General features: G+C 30.0%; 2 protein-coding genes across 2 annotated transcripts in view; both read left to right on the forward strand.

Moving 5' to 3' along the window:
- The window catches only part of LOC119676637 (synaptogenesis protein syg-2-like), an 80525-nt gene extending 63480 nt beyond the window's left edge, over positions 1–17045 (forward strand). Inside the window, exons 9-14 of the mRNA XM_038087887.1 lie at positions 2712–2842; positions 4171–4330; positions 13203–13445; positions 15798–15923; positions 16596–16968; positions 17015–17045. Of these exons, the coding sequence (XP_037943815.1) occupies positions 2712–2842; positions 4171–4330; positions 13203–13445; positions 15798–15923; positions 16596–16968; positions 17015–17045 (1064 nt within the window). The remainder of the gene's footprint in view (positions 1–2711; positions 2843–4170; positions 4331–13202; positions 13446–15797; positions 15924–16595; positions 16969–17014) is intronic.
- Positions 17045–21380, forward strand: part of LOC119676638 — a 35444-nt gene continuing 31108 nt past the window's right edge. Inside the window, exons 1-2 of the mRNA XM_038087888.1 lie at positions 17045–17633; positions 17733–19130. Coding sequence (XP_037943816.1) covers positions 17045–17633; positions 17733–19130 — 1987 coding nt within the window. The remainder of the gene's footprint in view (positions 17634–17732; positions 19131–21380) is intronic.

Raw genomic sequence — 21380 nt, forward strand, 5'->3', positions numbered from 1 at the left:
AATCACCATTCTTCACATATGGGGCAAAAAATTCCTTGCCCACCTTTTTTATTAAATACGAATAAAAGGTACAGTAAGTACTTTTTGCTAAGCACCAAGCTAATGAATCCAAACCCATTTGTGTGTACTGAAGAGACTATTATATTACACATCTCTAGCATGGTTGTCATGACAAGTATCGAATCCATATTTCAGTTATTACAAGCTACCATGAATTTTATTTTTTATTAATTGTAGTTTCACTAAGGTTTCTTGTACAATTGTTCCGGCTGTACTAAGGATATACGTATCGACTATATAGAAAATTATCTGTATGGACTCGATGTCAATTGTATCTTGTTAAAGCACCAAAGGCTTTACTTACTTTCTTCAACGCGACGTTGAAGAGGAGGCAAACCAGAATATCGATATATATATGATTTATATGATTTATAATAAATAAATTTGTTCAAATTTTACAAAGTAGAAATAATGATATTGGACTATTAATTTTTTTGAATTTATATGTTTTATTTGATTCAGCTATTATATTACAGTTGGTAAATGATAAACTCACTTTAATCATTGAGTATTCAATCACTCATATATAGTCATGTTTCAACTTAACATAAATTGGCTTATTTATATTTAATATAGCAACTATGAATTTGTTATTTACTTTATGTATGACTAAGATAGTGATTAGTATAAGTGTTTAAGTTAATGTATTAAGAAATGTTTACAAAATCATTTTTAGATATTAACTCTGTCTTTGAACAGAGCCTATATAACAAATGATATTACACCAGAACAATCGCTATTTAGATAAAAGCTCTGTTTACATAAGTAATGTGTTATTAGTTTTTTAAAAGTAATTTTTTTAAAAAAGATATACGTGTTCTTTATATATAAAGTCAATTTTACTTTAACTTAAAGGAAATTTTATTTATGCATTTTTTTTAGAGGAAATTGAAAAAAATTTGATTTCCTATACTTATTATTTAAAGTATCACATAATTAAAAAGAAATTTTTTTTTTGTAATAATTGTTTTATAAAATTTTCTTTAAATTAGATTTTTCAATTTCAATGCTATATTAATTTCTTTGCTAACAAAAACTTTGGCTTTTTCATTTAAATATTAAAAAGAAGAAAGTTTATAGAATTTTAGTTTTCAACTTTTGCTTTAAGAAACTTTTTGACATTAAAACTTTCAACATCAAGTACTGCAACTACAATTCAAAATCTATTATATATGTATACAAAAAATAAATTTTAGTCATTAAGCTAATTAAAATTTTTATAAATATGAAACGAAGATAATACGACATATTTTAATGAATGTCAGCAAAAGTTGCTGAAGCATTAGAAACGCTGTCATTGCTTCGCTTATACTGCTACTTTAAGTATAAGCAAGCTTAAAGTATCAACAGTATCCTTTGACGATATATATCTACTATGTATAAGGGTACGTGCTTGTTATATATTATGTATTGCTATACTATTGTATTATCTATAATCGGATAAAATTTCTGCTAGCAAATTATAACTGAAAAGTCACAATGCATAAAACATGCTCGTACATTTGCTGAAGTCCTCTGGGGTATAAGATGTCAGAAATCATTTTGTTGTCATTAAGCTTGCATAAAACTACTCAGCAACAGCACAAGCGGCAGCATTTAATTTCCACAAAACAGTCGAAAACTTACTAAAAAATAAAAAACCAAAAAATGAAATTACAAAAAATTTTAAACAGTCAAAAAAAAAAGACAGTATTTGTTAGGAAATTTTGTCATTTTGCAGAGTAAGTCGCAGATACTCTGCTACTGCAAAACGAGATCACTCATGCTTCTCGTGCCAATGTTATTGCAGTTGTTTTCCGGTATTGCATTCTCACAGCTTCAGCTTCGGTTAACTTTGTATAATGCATTTGAAAAGATTTGTACAAGTTACAAACTCATACTTATTATATTGTAATTAAGCACACAGTTCTCGCATTTCAATACTTTCACATACAACCAACTGAAATATTCAGATTTACTCCTTTAATGAGTTCGCTGCTGCTGCTGCTCGTAACAGTATTTGCTTACACTTTTGATGTAATTAACAGTGGTAATTAACAGTGTTGCAAATGCATTGTAGACTACACTTAAAGAACCATGAGTATTTAAATTATGATATTTTCATCGCCTGCACTGTGCAACTAATGTTCCATGAGTGCGATGAATAGATATTACTTTAGTATGCTGCACAAATTTATAATAGAGTTGGGTATCTTTTATTCATCTACTCACATTAACAAATGTAATTATTTATTATTTTTTTTTCATAAGTAAAAAATTTGTATGTATATTTTAATTTTCATTTTTTTAAATTTTAATATTCCGAAATTAATTTCTATTTTTAATAATTTGTTACAGCTCATTAACCATTTCACCTTTATCTGATTTAGTAAAAAAATTAATCATCAGTTTTAACATAAAATAGAAAATAAATTGAAAATAATTTTGAATAGAACTGCTAACACACAAAATAAGTATTTATTAAAGATATTTTTAACACACAATATATTCTTTTTCGTCAGTTTGTATATACTTGTAATTAATTTTAATTGAATTATTTTTCCATATTCTTTTACATAATCTGCTGCTACTACTACAACATCTTACAACTACATTTTCTATTATCTACAAATAAAAAATGTCCTGTACACGAATATATAATATGACAACAGATCCACCACAAGTGACATTATCATTAGGCTCAACATTGAAACCTGACGACATAAAGGAAGGCGATGATGTTTACTTTGAGTGTCATATTAAAGCGAATCCAAAGGAACATCGCATTACATGGTCACATGATGTAAGTACATAATTACAAACAAACAATGACAATGGCATAATAAATGTTTATCAAATATAAAATATAACTAAAGCAATAGAAAATAATTTGAAAGGAGCTCTGTCCCCTCTCCTAAAAATTTGTTATACAAGAGTGAATTTGTTAAAGTAGTAGGAAAAATTAAAAAATAAATAAAATCTATCAAAAATAAACATTTGCGGTAAGTAATAGATAGATAGATAATAGATAAAAATAATAGATAATTTTATATACTAATTTAATTTATAATTTGTTTTTAAAGGTAGTGAAATTCAGAAATTAATGAAATATTGTATAAAAAAATTGGTGGTAAAAACCCTTAATATTTTATATAAAACTTCAAAACAAAACAATGACTAATGTATTTCCCTTATTTAACTTAATATCTTTATATCTATTTTTATTAGATTTTATATCAAAAATACATTTTTCATCTCACCCTCACAGTGATTTTTATTTTTAATACTAAAAGTAAAAGGGTTGCGAAATTTTGTGATACTATTTTTGATTTTTAAAAATAACGACAGTTAACAGTTTAAAAATAAACCCGAAATTTATTTTTGCAGAATTCTAATTAATGAAGTGATAAACTAAAACACTGAAAAAAAATAAAATTTTAAAATTCATGACACATTAAAGACCCTTTTCATTAAACTTTTTACATATTAAAAGTTCAATAACTGTCGACTCATGCTTAGAATATTAAAAAGTTTACAAATTTTTAATTTGTAAATGAATGAAATGAATTAAATTATTTAAAATAAATTTCATATGTGATTATATCTAATCAAAACTGCATTAGCAAATTAAGTAATTTGTCAAAAAATTGATTGAAAATTTTGTTAGAAATAATTGACTTTAATTTGTTTGTATTAATTTCTTTAAAACATAATATTATAATTTTGTTTTAAATACATTTTTAGTATAAATTATACTAATTTAATTAATGCAAATATGAACTAAGCTTCTTATACACATCGCTGAATATTTAAGTAGATGTCCTTAAGGAATCATCCATGCAGTTATTAAAGTGTGGATTTAAGTGTAGTTGCAGTACAAATATTATGCATTAATTAGTTAATTAATTTAGTAGTCACCTGTCGAAATTATGATCAAAATCACAAAGTGAGTTTCTATTCAAAGACAAATCAGACGATGGTCAACTCCTTTAAAAGTATTAAACACACTTTATCTTCCTTCAATTGAATCAGGAAATTACAATATTAGAGTAGAAATGTTAGGATTTTTTACTCTTAACATTATTAAAATTTATTTTATTAATAACAAAAACGGTTTCTATTATTCCCTAGGGCGTACCAGTATCACAAAATGTATCGTGGGGCGTTATTATATCGACACGCTCACTTGTGTTGCAACGCGTTGGACGAGTACATGCGGGATTCTATGCTTGTTCTGCAGCGAATGATCGTGGGGAAACCCAAAGTGCTTTGGTCAACTTAAGAATAAGATGTAAGTAAAAATGAGATTTGTGGAAGTATAATTTATATATTAATTTTAGTATAAATGATATATCAACGCAACTAATTTTGTAAATCAATAAGAGAAAAAAAAATTTTTTTTTTCAAAAATTCAACACAAAATTTATATTTTAGAGATACAGTAGAGGGTCGATTTAAGAAATACTCGATATAACGAAATACTTGTAAATAACAAGAATCTCAACAGCAATCGCAATCTAAAAACTCAATGAAATACCTCGATCTATATATATAAATATTTGAATTAACACAGTTTTGAATCACTAGACCAGTTTCGTTTTAATTTACTTTAATTACAAATCTATCTGAGATAAAGCAAACGTCATTACTGAAACACATTTTATCAAACTCATTTTAATTTTATAACTCCAACACTTAATCAACGAAATAACGATCTTATTATTGTGATAGTATCTAATATAATTTATGTCAAATTAAAAATAAACATGTGATATTAATATTGAAAACTAATTCATATATAATATAGTCACGTATCAATAATTCTATATTATAAATGAAAAGTAGTTAATAATATTAATATTAATAGTTAAAACTGATTCATATATAAGATAGTCACGTTTCAATAATTCTATTTTATAAATAAAAAATAATTAATAATAATATCTACAATCTATAATATATATGAATTAGTCAAGTTTTGGAATTTGAAATTTCCTACTATTTAAGTTTTTACTATCTAAAATAAAATTCTTGTTATAGAGAATAAAAACTTTAATTATAATATATTATCGTTCTTCGATTAAACGGTTTGCGTTACTTAAATACATACCATGTTGCCGGTATATTAAAGTTACACATATTCGATAAAAAGTATATACAATCCTAGTTGTCACTCTATCGAATGAACTGTAGAACACTGGTTAATATACTATCAAGACCTGTATGGTTGTATCACATGTGCAGATATCTTCAACAAACACGATTGTAGAAAATTTACACAAAAAAAGCCAAAAAAAAATTCTTATAGGTACCATGTCTTCAGCAGTGACGATTACAAGAAATTTACCAAAGTGGGCATCACGACAACCCTTGATAATCTCTTCTGTTTCTGTTTAGTTCACTCGAAAACTCAAATAAAATTACCAATTTTGTAGTTACCAGTTTTGAGGGACTCAACTTAGTCTTTGATATTGAACTTTAACCTAAAATGTGCCATTAACACATATGTCTTAACCACAGTGCGTGGTCATTCACTGCATTTAGCGACTCTAATCTAATAAAGACAATCTGACCAACCAAAAATTTAAAATTTCCATTTGAAATTTCCAAACATTTTAAAGAGATTTGGTTTAAGTGCGTTTTACGCACATTATTTCAACATAAATATATATCAACTTAAATATTAGTATGCATTGTTCATTTGTAACTGCTATGTGGTGGTCAAAATCATTGGTGAAAATTGGCTAAACACATGCCAACATTTGTAGATATCGGTACAGATACAGATACTAAAGTACATACATATCAATCATACATAAAACAAACAAAAACTGAGTGCACCGCGAATTCATGCACAAATCAATGTGTGCCACATCACAGCACATATGGGTTGCACATCTGGGCCTTACCGATAATCAACAGCAAATAAGTAAGAAAACAGTCCAAACAATAAATGAGAAACGAGAAACGAGAAACGTTGCAATGGAACGAATGGAAACGAAAATATATCACAATGACTTGTTTACTTTCAATTACGTTAATTAGGCCAATGTAATGCGCGCTTATATTGATTAATTATCTACAAAACTACTCAATGCACTTTAACTACACTTTAAGATACTCATTCATTAAACTACGAAAATGTACTAGTAGTCTGTAGCCTGGTGAAAATATTGTACAATGAAACCCTGACAAAGGATATTATTTTTTATCAGCACATAAACCGAAACTTGTCATGTGCACTATTAATCACAAATGTGTCAGTAATATTTATGTAAATAATATTATTTTATATGCGTACAATTGTGTTGCTTTTCAATTTTTATTATTTCATTTTATAATTAAAGTCATTTCAGTAGGTTAATTAAGAAATTAATTGCTGTATACTCGGGCGATCATATTTACACATTTTAATTTATATTTATATATGGCATAATTGCATTTTACGCCATGAATTGGGTTAACGGACAAAAAGTTACAGTTTCATATAATGAGCCTTTATTCTCAATTTTTTTTTCTTTTTTTTTGTTATTTTTGTATATATTTTTTATTTCTCGTTATTTATTTATTTACTTTTTTATCACTCATTTATTTTTATTTATATTTATTTTATATGTTTACGTGGCATGCTTAAACTGTATTATGATGCTGGGCTACATAATTTATCTCCTGTCATTACATTGGCCACACATTTTTTTATCCTGTCTTCATTTAACATCCTGTTAATGATTGCTCACACATCAAGCTTATGTGTTAGGTGTTCCTTAATAATACCGCAAGTCAATGCTGGTCTGTTTGCCGATAAAATACATCAAAGTTGAGCTTAGCACCGTGCAAAGCCTTTACATCTATATGCATAAGAAACAGGAATAAATTATCATAATTGGTTTCACAGTCTTTTAGGTAAAACTCCTTCGGCAAAGAAAAATCATGGATGTGTTTTAATTAGGAAAATTATTGACACACAAGTTGGCAGTTATAATTTACTATAATAAAAGGATACTATTCTGTAAAAATGCTAAAAAGAAACCTGTTAAATAATAATGATTCATGTCGAATCAGAAATTAACTATAATTCCATAATAAATCTAAAAGCAGTATTAATATTATATTCAAACTATTGAAAAGGGCAAAAAAAAAGAGCCTGTTGAATAGTTTTTCTTCGTGACTTATCAAAATTTTAACTATAATTCGATTACAAAACTTAAAATGTTATTTATATTATAAACAAAATATTTAAAAAATTATTGAATGCTTTTCATATACGTTAGGTTCAGTATGTTGCGCCTCATCCATTTCATTCATCGAATGAGTAGTATCTTACTCTACCACAAATAGACAAGATGAGAAAAACCATAGGTATTAAAAAGATTTTCTTAATAATTATACTAAAAACGCAATAAAATATGTCTTTAATACAATAATAATTGCATCTATTATAAAACGCTAGATACTAATACTTAGTGTACTAATATACTAATAATTATGTTAGGTCAGATTTGAAAAGAGCAAGCACCAACTATTGGCCATTGCGATCTCTGAAATTGGACGGAGGAGGAATCGAGCTCTACAAACTATTGCTTAGAAAATAACTCTAGATATTATTCGTGTTAAACCATTTGGTTTTCTGCTAGGGATATCCGATAATTCTAATTGTATTAGCTATGACAGTTATAATAAAGTAATAGCAGTGCCACATCCCCTCTTAATAATTAAAAGCTATTTATCAATGTCAACTTTTTCAAAACTTTTATCTCTCGGCTTTTAACAAAATAATATGGATTATCAATATTTCTGAGATATATATATATTAGCATAACAATATAAAATTCTTCGAAATAAACATCCTTGAAAGCTCTTCTTCCAAACTATTGGATTCTCTAGATATAGTTAAGGGGTCCCCTAGTGTATACTTTCACTAGCTCCTAGATCTTGGATAAATTATAAAAGTTAATTAACAGATTCCACTTCTTTTGTCATGGCCCCTTCTACAAAGTCCGATTAGTAGATTGTACTACCATTATACATTGGTTATTGGGTTAACGTCTATTACGGAGAATTCTTTTAGCAGTACAGCCCTAAATGATATATCACTTACCGATACAAGTGACATATCACATATAAATTATCCTGCAGTGCACTAACTATAGCTAGCTATATAAAAGTATCCGGGCTAGCCAGTCTCTAAGCGAGACTGATTGAATTTATTATCTAATGACTTTCACCTGTTTAGGTATCCATACGTAATGATGAATAGTGATTATTGTTTATATACCATATACTACATACATGCAGTGACATGTCGCGTTGTTCACCAAATTGTTTTTACAGGCTCTTCTTATGTCTGACCTCTATATTCATCTTCTAGCTTAGATCAAAATCAAGCCACCACACTTATTAACCTAATTTCTACAATATAGGTGAATTGTAAACTTAGTTTAGTTATGTTTTTGAATTGGATAAGAATTTTAATTTTTTTCTATACGGACTATGCTGAAGGTACACTTTAGTCTTTATTTTTTGACTTCTGTCATATATGTGTTAAAAATCAGTATCAGCAATTGTACCAGTATATAGTATATTGTAGCTATATTCGTATATTTTGTCAAACATAATATATATCAACATCTACCGGAAAGAAAGTTTAGTGCTGTTTTGTACCGTCAATCTATTAAATTGATTACTGACAGCTCTAATTACCTAGTTTAATTGCTAATAAATTGTTAAGTAAGGACTTTTTCTTTATTTTTGATAAGAATTTTAATGGAATGAATTAACTTAAAGCTACTTCAATGATCCATTGTATAGCAAGACACATAAGATAAGGAAACTGTAATAAGCAGAGTTAATACACATGCAATCGATTTAAAGATTCACAAATGAAAATCAATTGTGGAACCATATCAGGTTCAAAGCAGGTGAAACTGAATACCGAAATTGTTTATATCAATCCTATTTTAATTGTTTGAGCTCCCTTATCGTCTCATCACTTTTAATAATACACATACATTAAGACCGAAAAGTTTTCGGAAATTCTCATTTAAAATTCGCGCGCTGTATATTTTTCGATATTTTAAGTTTATGTAGTTTGGCAGCAATTAGGGACAATTACTATGCCAAAAATGAGCGCGATCTGTCAGACAGTTCGTTTACGGCAGCTGTTGAAACCAGTTCACCTCAGTAGTGCGTTGCGAAAAAAACAATGGAAAAAAATATTGAACAAAGAGTTTGCATCAAATTTTGTGTTTCGAACGAAATTTCGTGTGCAGAATCGTTGCGAATGCTACAAAAGGCTTATGGGGAATCAGTTTTATCGAAAACTCAAGTTTATGAGTGGTACAAAGCCTTTCAGGACGGTCGTACGACCGTCGAAGACATTTCGCAACGCACTACTGAGGTGAACTGGTTTCAACAGCTGCCGTAAACGAACTGTCTGACAGATCGCGCTCATTTTTGGCATAGTAATTAAGGACAGTGCTGCCAAACTACATAAACTTAAAATATCGAAAAATATACAGCGCGCGAATTTTAAATGAGAATTTCCGAAAACTTTTCAGTCTTAATGTAAAGTACTTATCGTTTACACAATTGCTGTTTTACCTATAAAAAGATATTTTGCATAAACTGAATTTGCCATAGTAAATCATATTAATGTTTTTATTTCATAGTGAATAATTAAGGATATTAATATTTATGTATAAAATACATATGTTTAACTTAATATATAAAAAAATAAATATTGGCAATTTCTTTTTTGGTCCGCAAATAAACGTATTAAATATATTATTAATTTATAGGCACTATCATTTTTTATGAAAATTAACATTAATAAACCATAAATAATTGCAACATGTATATCAATGCGATTATCCTTATGATTCTTTAATGCAACAAAACGATCAAAATGCAAATATTGTCAACTCAAATTGAATTGTGAATTAATTTAATTACACATTTTCCCCGAGTGTGTAATTTTTGTGCACAATCAGGCACAAATGTGCGTAAACCGGTACGAACGTGGAAGCAATCCACAGGACTTCAATATTCATCGCCGGTAAATGAAAACACGTAATTAATTTTTATTATTCTTCGCTAATTTATCGAACTGATTTAATTTCAGTATTAATTTTCTCATAGCTCATAATTTTCTCATATTATAGTATTTAATAATTTTTACATATTTAAGTTCAACTAAAAATTTTGAGGTTCAAATATATTCGTGTGAGATAATTTTTATTAAATTTGTTAAAGAATACTGTTACCTATTATTGTGGAATTATTTAAGGCATTCATATTGTATAAGTCTTATAATAAGAGCATCATTCCGGTTTTTGGGCGTCGTCCATTTGCCTAGGATCTTAAAAATATATTCAAAGAGATAACTGTTAAGATATTTTCTAAGCTTCTTGCATATAAATATAAAGCAATGAACTAAATCAGTTGTGACCAGGTATATATGTTATATACTCATTAATATCTGTTCATCCATAAAACACTCTTCTTACCTCAAAAATGAACAAATCAGCTAGAAATATGCAATGACTAATGATGAAACTAAACAAATCTGGTTATCTATTGAACCATTTAGAACTATGGAATTAATCAATTTGAGTAGAACTGAAAATGATTATATTATATCATTTGTAATAGATTATTGTTAGAAACCTCAAGCAATGGAAACAACAGTCTACATAAACATTCATGAACAAGTTTTTTGCGAGGCATTCTTAAAATAGGCCATCTTGTAAAATTTTCCAATGAGTTCTTGTAGAGTTTGAGCAGCTGCCAACAACATAAGTAACCATCTATCTATATAACTGGCTAGCAGAAACTGGAAACAGCAGAATACGTTCTATGCGTCTCCCGTGGCAAGACGCAGTGGAGTTTTGAGCCCTGAACACTTGCTAAACACACCCCACAATTATGACAAAATTCTTGAAAAATTTGGAATTGGACTAGTTGGGCGAAGGGCTGCACAAAAGATCTTTCAGGTCGCAGTGCATGCACAACCTATCCATAATAATAATAACTAGCTTAGTGGTGAAACCCGTAGAATAGAACACAGGTCCTTAATATGTCATCGCTCTGCTAGTAAAGAAATTGCTCATAACGGATGTAAGTTGAATAGAACACGATTTAGATTGATTCTGATGGCCCTATTTTAAAGAGGCAGTAAGCAAGTGCTTAATAGACATGCATGTTCAGATACTTAGACATGATGATCTGTGTGGGTTTTACTAAAAGGAAGAAAACGAATTACCAAACTCTATCTCATGTCCAGTATTAGCAAGAAAGCGCGATACAATTCTTAAAATAAACGTTTTTGGAAGTCCTAAACAACTATCAGAAATTTTAATTTAATTTAATTTTCGATATGATAGAAGTATTCTTTAAAAAGCAAGAACGTGTCATAAAAACTCTTGAAAAAAACCAAATCACTAAAACCGGATATCTTAATATAAAATCCTGTAGGTAATGCAACGTATCTAAAGGTGTTCTACGTGACGCCTATGCATAATACCAAAATATCATTAACTTAACTCATTTGTTGTTAATTACAAATTTTACCTACCCACTTTAATTAAGCATACAGTCAGTGCTCAACTTTTTTCAATTGTATACATAAAAATAAAAAATTATTGTGTCACATAATAGTACTAAAAATAATTATAAAAAGCATGAGCATTTAAAAAATCAGAAAGAGTGCCACTAAACAGCACTAAAACGGTAGAAGAATACTACTACATTATATATTTTTTTTGTGAAAAATCTTTGAATATATATATAAACATTTTCAATATAAAACAAGACTTCATGTCGTTGTATCTCAAGTTATAAAATTCATAAGCATCTGTTTCTATTAATATTGTTAGAGTTTTGAACTTATGAACCTTAAAATCGATTTATGAGCAAAACCAAATTATGTTTTAAATAATTTTAAATTAATTGCAAAACATTAGAGAATAAAAATCAACTGATTTTATTTATTTTATTCAATTATTTCCAGTAAATAATATTTGTTTATATGGTAATTTTACTTTAAACAAAAAGTACTCATACTAATACTGGGTTAAGTTCTTCTCTTATTTTGAATGAAGAAAACTTTTCAAATAATTTTTAATAAATTTCATAACAATATGTCTATCCTACATAACCCAGAACAAGATACGAACAAAACAGTTGTGAATATTTTGCAAATTTTGCTCAAAGGTTGTTATCAACAATTCTGTTGGTTTTCCGTGTAAGGACATGAAAAAGTGTACGTACATGTAAATAACTCAGCTCCAAGTACTTTTATGCGTATAATAAAGTTTTGAGTTCAATCGTTCGGAAGGAAATGAATGAATTATATTGAAAATGTAACTCGGAGCAAAAAGGTACTTTTTTACTTTTCTCATTATTGGAATATTTACATAAACTGCATAAACAACACACAGAACAAACGAATGGTATGACATACGTGCGTCTGATCGGTGCCATTTATGGAAACGAACTTCCATACTGGCGGAGCACAATACAGTGTGCGTATCCCGCATATATGCTAAATACGCTTGTCCTGTCATGTGTACATAATGACACATTCGCGTACTACGTACTCCAAGTTATAATGCTTAAATTACTAACGAAAAGTTTTGTACGTGGAAGTTGGCGATAGACGTGAGCTGATGAATATCGACGTGAAGGATGCCTTGTTTTAATGTGAATATTGTAAAAAAAGCGTAAGGAAAAATAATGTTTACACAATTATAAGCGCATATGGGAAAATGACTCTTAACAAGCACTAATTGATATAAAAATATGTTTCGCAATAAATAAATATATATATGCTTATAAACCAAGAAAAAAAGGGAAGAAAACAAAGATATATGTGCTGTTGTGCGACGTAAATTATGAAGCACTTTTGCCATGTCATTTAGTGCTTAAGACATTATAAGTGGAAACTTCGCACAGCATCAACACTTTATTTTCAACTCGACTACTTTGTGAAATTTACTGTCAATTTTTATTCCTACGCCATTTTTCATCCTTGAGCTCCTTATTAAATTATAGCCTTTACACAACTTTCCTTACATCACTTATTCCTATAGCGGGTTGAAAGGAGAACAGTCAATTTTCATAAATTCTCATTTTTCTTTTTTTTTTTTGTACTTTATCTTTTGCAGATGCTCCTGTTTGTGGCACAAATGCAGTTGTTGTTATTGGTGCATCACTTGAAGAAGCTGTTCCTATACCATGTCGTGTTAACTCAGATCCACCAGAAATTGATTTCGAATGGACATTTTCAAGTAGTGGTGAACATTTTGAAGTGCCGTCAGGACATTATGCCACTATACAGGAGGCAACCACAACAGGCGATATACATCGAACCATTGTCGAGGCAAATGACACACACTTCGAGACATACGGTAAGTTCAAAAAAGCATATCAATACTTCTGCCCATAGTGTATTAAGATGTGGTATGTTGTTAGAAGTGGGTGAAAATAATATTATATATTTTAAATTATATTTTTTATAAAATAAAACTCAAAGTTAAGGGATTAAGTTATTGTGAAGTAGTTTTTGTTTGCACGTTTCACTTCACTCAGCGCATCAAGTGTTAATAGCACTAAAATATGTTATGAAGTAATGGAAAAAATTTAAAAAATCTTACTTATAGTAATGTAAGATTTGATACCAACAATATATGTATGTGTAGCGTTTAGCAAAGCTTCAAGCACTACTATTCGCCAGCTAGAAATTGCACAAAGCCAAGCTCTGAGAAGACTTTTCAAGGTACCATGTTACATTAGGGCAAATGACATCCTCAGGGACCTCAAGTTTGATCCGATCAAAAAATACATAAACGATAGAGCCTTTAAATTATTTGCAAAAACTGACAGACTTACCAACACCGCGTTATCGAATCTTAGAATCGTTACAGGCTCCTCGGGAAGGTGTGCAGATCTGAGGTCAATTATTGCTTAGTCTGATGAAATGAAAAACAATAATCCAGTCAAGGCGTAAAGAGGAGTTTAGCATGATCTTTTCATTTAGCAACAAAGCCAAAAATTATAATGTATTATTAATTGAACTCAAAACAAAGCCTGTTATATCAGGAAGGTTGATATATTTCATATTTTATGAGAAACGTTTGTGAGCAACGGCACACTTTTTAGCCACAACTGGTGGCATGACAAGGTCATGGTGGAGATCACTGTTTCTGATGTAGAATGCAGCATTTACGATGTATTGTAGCACTTTATTTTAAGAGAATTGAATACCATAATTTCAAACCGGCTTCAGTATTTGTTTATAAATCATTAGTTTGTTATAGACTGACAGTTTAAAGTTCCTGCAGATGAGGTGGTAAAATTGGCTTAGTTTTAAATCAAGCTCAACTCGTTTTTTCTTAACATGCACAGATATATGGCTTCATTGGACTGAGAGATGAGATATTACTTAAACGTTTAATACTGAAGTACAAAAGGTACCAACGATTTCATTCAACTCAAAATAATTTGAATTAAATTGTCAGTAAATTCGTTCTTCTTAGTTGCATAGAACTGTAAATATATACTACTGCTTCTATATGAGTTCAAAATGTCATTTTTTTAAGCTTATATTAGTCTTCAGTATTTTTTAAAAACAAGTCATTTTGGATATATTTAAATATTATTTTTGAAACATATATTTAATTTCGTATAAATTGTTTAATTCAGTTAAACTCTTTTCTGGGAGTATTCAAATTAAACAAAGCTTTAACTCATTGTATGCAATTTATTTTTTGAAAGTAGATAAGCTTTAAACTTTAAATTTATTATTAAATAAAACCTATAAACAAAAAGTATTAGAAATGTCTTCAATACTTGAAGAAAATAAGAAATCACAAAAAAAAATTTGTGGGCATAAATGTATGTTTTTTTAGTTTAATTTAAGATTTTAAAAGAGATCTGAAGGTATAGAGATTCTTCTGAATTTAAATTAAATTAAATTAAATTCAAAAAATTTCTTACTAAGCATTACATATTCAAGTGCAAAGGATAATGTGATAATATATTTTATTTGAGTTTTGTCTGCAATTTATGTTCTGCTTATTTTGAGATACAATCTGTGAAATATCTTTTTCATGTAAATACCAATTATTTTAGCTAATAATATTAAAAATATTTTTCTAAATAATTTCTCAGGAATTATTAGAAAAACCACATTTATTGCTATTCATACTTACAATCTCACACAATATAACAGCTTTTTTGTGTAAATCCTGTGTAGCACATGTGCAACAACTCTTGGAGTAATAACTCAGGCATTTGTGTTGATTCTAAGGAATTAAAAATGCATTCTGTGAATTCATGGTTAGTTGAGTTTTATCAATATCTTATATCAGTATTAAATTATCTATACTCTCAGTTGGTTACTTCTGGTATTGTGACTACAATGTAGTTTGTCTGTTGATGTTAGCCGAACATGTGCAATTCAAGTACAATATTTACAATATTCCTATATGAAAATATATTACCAACAACAATATTTTATTTGATTCCGCACACAATATCATGGTGTAATCTAAATGGGAATTAAATTTAATTTAAATTCATATTTATAAGCTATAGTATTGTGCAGAACAAATTATATATGTGTGTGTGTGTTGATAGATGCATAAGGATTTAATATCCTTCATGTGTATATACCAGTGAATGTGTGTATTTGTAAAACTTGCAAACTGTAGATAGATTTATATATATAATAAATTCTTTTTGTGTTTGTTTTATTTCAGTTGAGACTGTAAGTGAGCTGATATATACGCCAAAGGGTGAAAGGGATTACGGTACATTGGCGTGTTGGGGCCGAAACTCAATTGGCAAACAATCGGAGCCGTGCCTGTTTCAGGTTGTACCAGCAGGTAAGTTTACTTTACTTTTCACTTCCAAAGAAGCTGCACAGATACTTTAGCATAAACATAGATCCGGGTATAACAGATTTACGGATATCAATGTCTGTTTGTATGCGATTAAGCATAAAATTCACAAGTTAGGTAGACAATAGTGGCTACTCGAACCTAAAAGTTGACAAGAGCTTATTTAAAAGTTTTGCATGCAATTAAAAAGTTTTCTATACAAATTTGTTGAAAATTGAAAAACTCAGAACTCAGAACTCAGAACTCAGCTTGAAAAGGAAAGCCTTTGTCGAGGTAAATTTCTTTTCACTATCAATACATAACGAATTGTATAGATTTTTCTTAAGCAGATTAAAGCGATTTATGCTGAAATGATTTGAAGCATAAATACAAACAAATTTGCATTAAAGATTATAAATATTTTGCAAAATATTTCAATATAAATAATTCATTTAAGAATTTTATTTTACTTTTTTAATGCAAAATGACTTTTAAATTAAAATAACTCTCTTTTATTTGAAAATTGATATGAAATCATATTTTTATATGGTATGAAAACTAACTTTTATATATGATTTTACTTAAATACACATATTTATGCATTGAATTTTCTCAATTTAAACAATATATAATAATTATAACCAAATAAAATAAATTACTTTTTACTTAAAATTCAAGCCAAACCTGGTGCTCTACGCAATTGTACATTGCGTCCATACGTGGTAACGTCAGCATCGCTCAATTCATCGAATCAGACAACAATGCACAGCAATCAAATATTACCAACGCAATATGGACATCATGAATCAAATTTTCCACATATGGAATATGTACGTGAGCGACATCCAAACAACAATAGCATCAATAACAGCAAAAGCAATAGCAATAGCAACAGCAACAGCAACGGCAACAGCAACAGCAACGACAACGGAAATATTAAGAATGATAGCAACAGCTCCGGTAATAATGTTAGGCATGGCACCAGCATAAATAACAACAGAAAAACTAATAATAAAATCAACAATGCTAATCAACAACATAAAAAATCTGCAGCGACAACAACAACAACAACAAACACAAAAGACTATCAACAACAGCGACAACAAACATATCTACAACAACCATTAATGAATAAGCAACAATTGCAACGCCTTAAAAAACGCACATCATTTACGCCATCGCAAACACTAGCAGCAATCAAGAGGCAGCAACTACGTAAACAACAACAAAAACAACATAATAAGCTAAACAACAACCAAATGATTGTCGATGTGAGCAACTACAATATAGCTGTCGTAGCACCATCCTCATCAGCAGCATCATCAGCATCAGTAGCAGGAGCAGGAGCAGCAGCAGCATCAATAGTAGCATCATCATCATCATCGGTAGAAGCGACATTGTCAGCTTCAACAACAATGTCATATATCAATAACAAAACTGATGGATCATCAACTAAGGCACGAGTGGACAATAAGCGCAGAGTGAAACGTGCTACTGATGAGGCACAAAAGACAACATACAATAACACAAAGAAATCGGTAAGAATATCTACAGCAACAGCAACAACATCAACAACAATAAGAGCAGAGAAGAAGAATAAGTTAAAACATACAACTAAGAAACAAAAATCAAATTTATCACTGTCGAGCGATAGGAAATGGCAGAAAAATAAAAATATGGCAACTGCTGAGAACATTCTTATTGGTAATGGTGAAAGTAACAACAACAATAATAACAACAGCAGCAGCAACAGCAACAACACTAGCAACAACACTAGTAACAGTATTAGCAATAGAAGCAGAAGTAATATAGTAGAAAAATATCATAATAACCGTCGTAAAAACACGCATAAACGTGAGGTAAGTCCGACAAGGGTAATCCATCATTATGAAAGAGAAACGGAAACGGAAGTTGATGCAGCTAGAATCGCAAAAAGAGAAACTGCAACTGCAGCAGTTGTCGTTAAGCACACAAATGCAACAAAAAGAACAAGTAAACATCTTGCAAATGCAAAAACATCAATAATAGCTGCACAATATGAAAGTCAACAACAGCAACACCAACAACACCAACAACATCAGCAGTACAGTAAACCAGGACAACATGAAGAAACATTGCAGCAGCAACTTACAACTCAGCGAGAATTTAATGACTTTAGCAACAAGAACAAGAACAAGAACAAGAACAAGGACAACGAATTACGAAAGCAACGAAATGCAGACAATGCCAAAAAGGACAATTTAGAAAAAATACGCATACGTAAATCATTGACAATGCAAAATAATATGGAACGGCATACCATTGCCAGCAAAAACAAAAATGGCAGCAATAGCAATAACAATAATGTTGCAAGCAATATAAAAATACCGAATGCACCTTTAATAAGCAACAACAATAACAATAGCAATATGAAAGGACAAGAAAGTCAACAGGAACACAAACAACGAAATACAAAATCCAACGAATTGAATGTTGCTAATATTAATAGTGCCATTGTCAACAATATGCAGCAAACAATAAATGATCTTAATCAAATAGAAGATATTGTTGCTAGCAATATTGTTGATTCTGAATCCGTCAACGACATATTCGATAGCAATTTTACCAATAATGATGAGGATATTGATGCTGATATTGATGTTGATGCTGATGCTGATGCAGAAGCTGACGCTGAAGCTGAAGCAGTAGCTGAAACTGAAACTGACATGGAAGTTGAAAATGAAGTAGAAGCTGATTTAGATGCTGACACAGAAACTGATGATGATGATGATGATGATAATGGTATGGAGGATGAAGAAATTGAAGATGATGTTGCATTATTAAATGCTTTGGATGATGCTGCAACAATGCAGTCACACCAAGTGCAACATCAGCAGCAACAACAACTACTATTACAACAGCAGCAACAAGAGCAATATGTTCAAGAACCGCATTTTGATTATTCACGCATGGAATACAGCTTTAGTAATGGTGTAGCCACACATAGTCTAATCGGTGGCAATAGTGTTGATATGGGTGAAGGCGGCAGCATCAATATGGAAAATAACGATAATATCGTTTATTCAACCATGGAATTGGAATGTATGCCCGGTTATGATGGTGGCTTGCAGCAGCAATTCTTTTTAGAGGCATATGATTCGAAAACAAAGAAATTACGCTTAAATACGACAAGCACGTACTCGGATGTGCCCATATTCCGCATTGATTTAAGTGGTAAGTAGATACATTGAAAGTGCATTCAAAGATTCATCAATTTAAGAAGAACTACTCAACATGTAGTTATTGAAGTCATAAAGTGATTGATATGAAGGGTGTATTAAATGATTAGAAAATACAACAGTTAGGCATTCCTGAAAGTTTCAGTATTGGTAAATTTTAATTACTTAAAACGTTGCGTGATAAATGTATGATATATGCAAATTGACTTATAAATTCAACATTAAAGAATTATCATAAAAATATTATTCTACTACTGAGCACTGAGCACTGCCAATTCAGTAGACCATTGATCGTTAATATTATATATGTAGGTTTTTCATGAAATTTACTACAGTTTGGGATTTGTTGTTTAGTAATTTATATGGAGGCACAACAATACCAACTAAGTGATGAAGGCTTTGTCTGCTAAGAGCTGGACATTTACTAGAAATATATCCTGAGCTTTCAATGTTCATTTCACAAAAATTACAGACACACAGTTTCGGAGAGCCCTATAACTTGTGAAAAGGTAACACTAACTTAGAAAACAACCAGATGAGTTCCCAAATCCACTCTCCTTAGCAAAAGTATTATATTTCGTTCAGGAATCCCTTCGATGGGACAAGAAATCGTTTTACTTGACATTGATCTACACGATTACCACTAGTAGTCCGCAAGTTCTTTGCCTCTTACTTCCTGATGGCGTCATGACTTCTGCTGAATCCGCTGAGAGGCTTAGGATCAATTGACGAATATTTGCCTTTTCTTGATTGATTCTCTTGATTCGATAATCAGCCTACTTTAGGTTTTCAACAATTTTATTCACTCGAATACCGTACTGCATGATTTTCAAAAATTAAATTTATAAATATTAGTTTCTAATATTGGGTGACATAAAACGTTAACGCCGTTCTTAAGCAGAATTTTCTTTATTAAGATTTAATGTTTATTAACGATACCCATATATTTACCATTATTATATCTATAGGGGCTTTTACCTTTTTCCGTGTTGCTTCATATATTGCATCATCGTGAAACTTCAGTAGTTTATCCGCAACAGACCTTGATCAAGTGATTTTGAGCAGCTCTGCGGTCGTACAATTTTTACCATAAAGGGAGTTTAGGAAAGATAGTAGTCAGATAGCTTCAGTTCCAGTCTATATAGTGGATGCAACAAAACTTCTCAACCAAGTAGGGTTTATGATTTGTTGGAATTTATCATGATGATAAATAAATTATCATTAAATTAGCAAAATTATCACATATCTTTATTACTCGAAAAACTTCCATACTTCATATTAGCCTCAAACTTACTGTACGCTTCCGAGTTACCTGCGAATAAATCAAATAATTTCAATGCAGACAAAAACAAAAGTTATAGGCCACAAATTCGTGATGTGAATGTGAGTGGTAATTGTGGGTAAAGTTTTATCTAACGACGTTTAATTAGTTCCAAGTTGTTTGAAATTCGTTGGTTGTTCTTCCTTTTTTTGCTTTTGTTTTGGATTTTGTATTTTGTTTTTCAACAAAATATATTTTTGTTTTAATGGATTTGATATTGTCAGCAAAACTTTTACGCCAACAACACCTTCACGCTTTGGCTTGAATTCTTCCACCTCCGAATACCAGAGTAACAGTGTACGTACTCCAGTGAATTTAACTTTGTAGTTTATTAGTAAAACCAGGTTTAGCAGAATCAACAGAAATTGTGAGAGGAAAATGGAGGGGAAAAAGATTTTCCAACAAACACAGAGTAAAAACAAAAAGGAAGAGAAAGTGAAAAAGAAAAACAGAACGCGAAAAAATAGACAGAAAAGTGAAATATTCAAATGAAGTTGTCGAAAAATAAAATTTATCTCTAAATTCCACAGATTCCGGAATGAATAACGAGCAGCATAGATTTGTATTTATAAGATTTAATTTTATGCAAAAAAGCACGGAGCGCAAAAACGGAATTACAAAAACATGGCATAAAAGTTTGTGGCGGCTTAGTCGCTTAACGCAGCGCTGAAGTTAGCTGCAAAATCATCGCACTTGCGAGGTAATGAGCCAAACTTTGATTATTGAAGTTTTTGTGGTTGGCTGGATTTTTACATTTCCAGCAATTTTATTTTGCATATTTTTTCCCCCATTTATCTAAGTAACCTCTCCACCGTATACCGTATCCACCGTATTTTGGCAGAAATCTATCGATGAAGTTAACAAATACTTTTTGGATTTATAGAAGAGCTTATTTCAGTGTTTGCTTAAGTAAGCATATTTAGA

Source organism: Teleopsis dalmanni, chromosome 2, assembly GCF_002237135.1.
Source record: "Teleopsis dalmanni isolate 2A chromosome 2, ASM223713v2, whole genome shotgun sequence".
Lineage (NCBI taxonomy): Eukaryota > Metazoa > Arthropoda > Insecta > Diptera > Diopsidae > Teleopsis > Teleopsis dalmanni.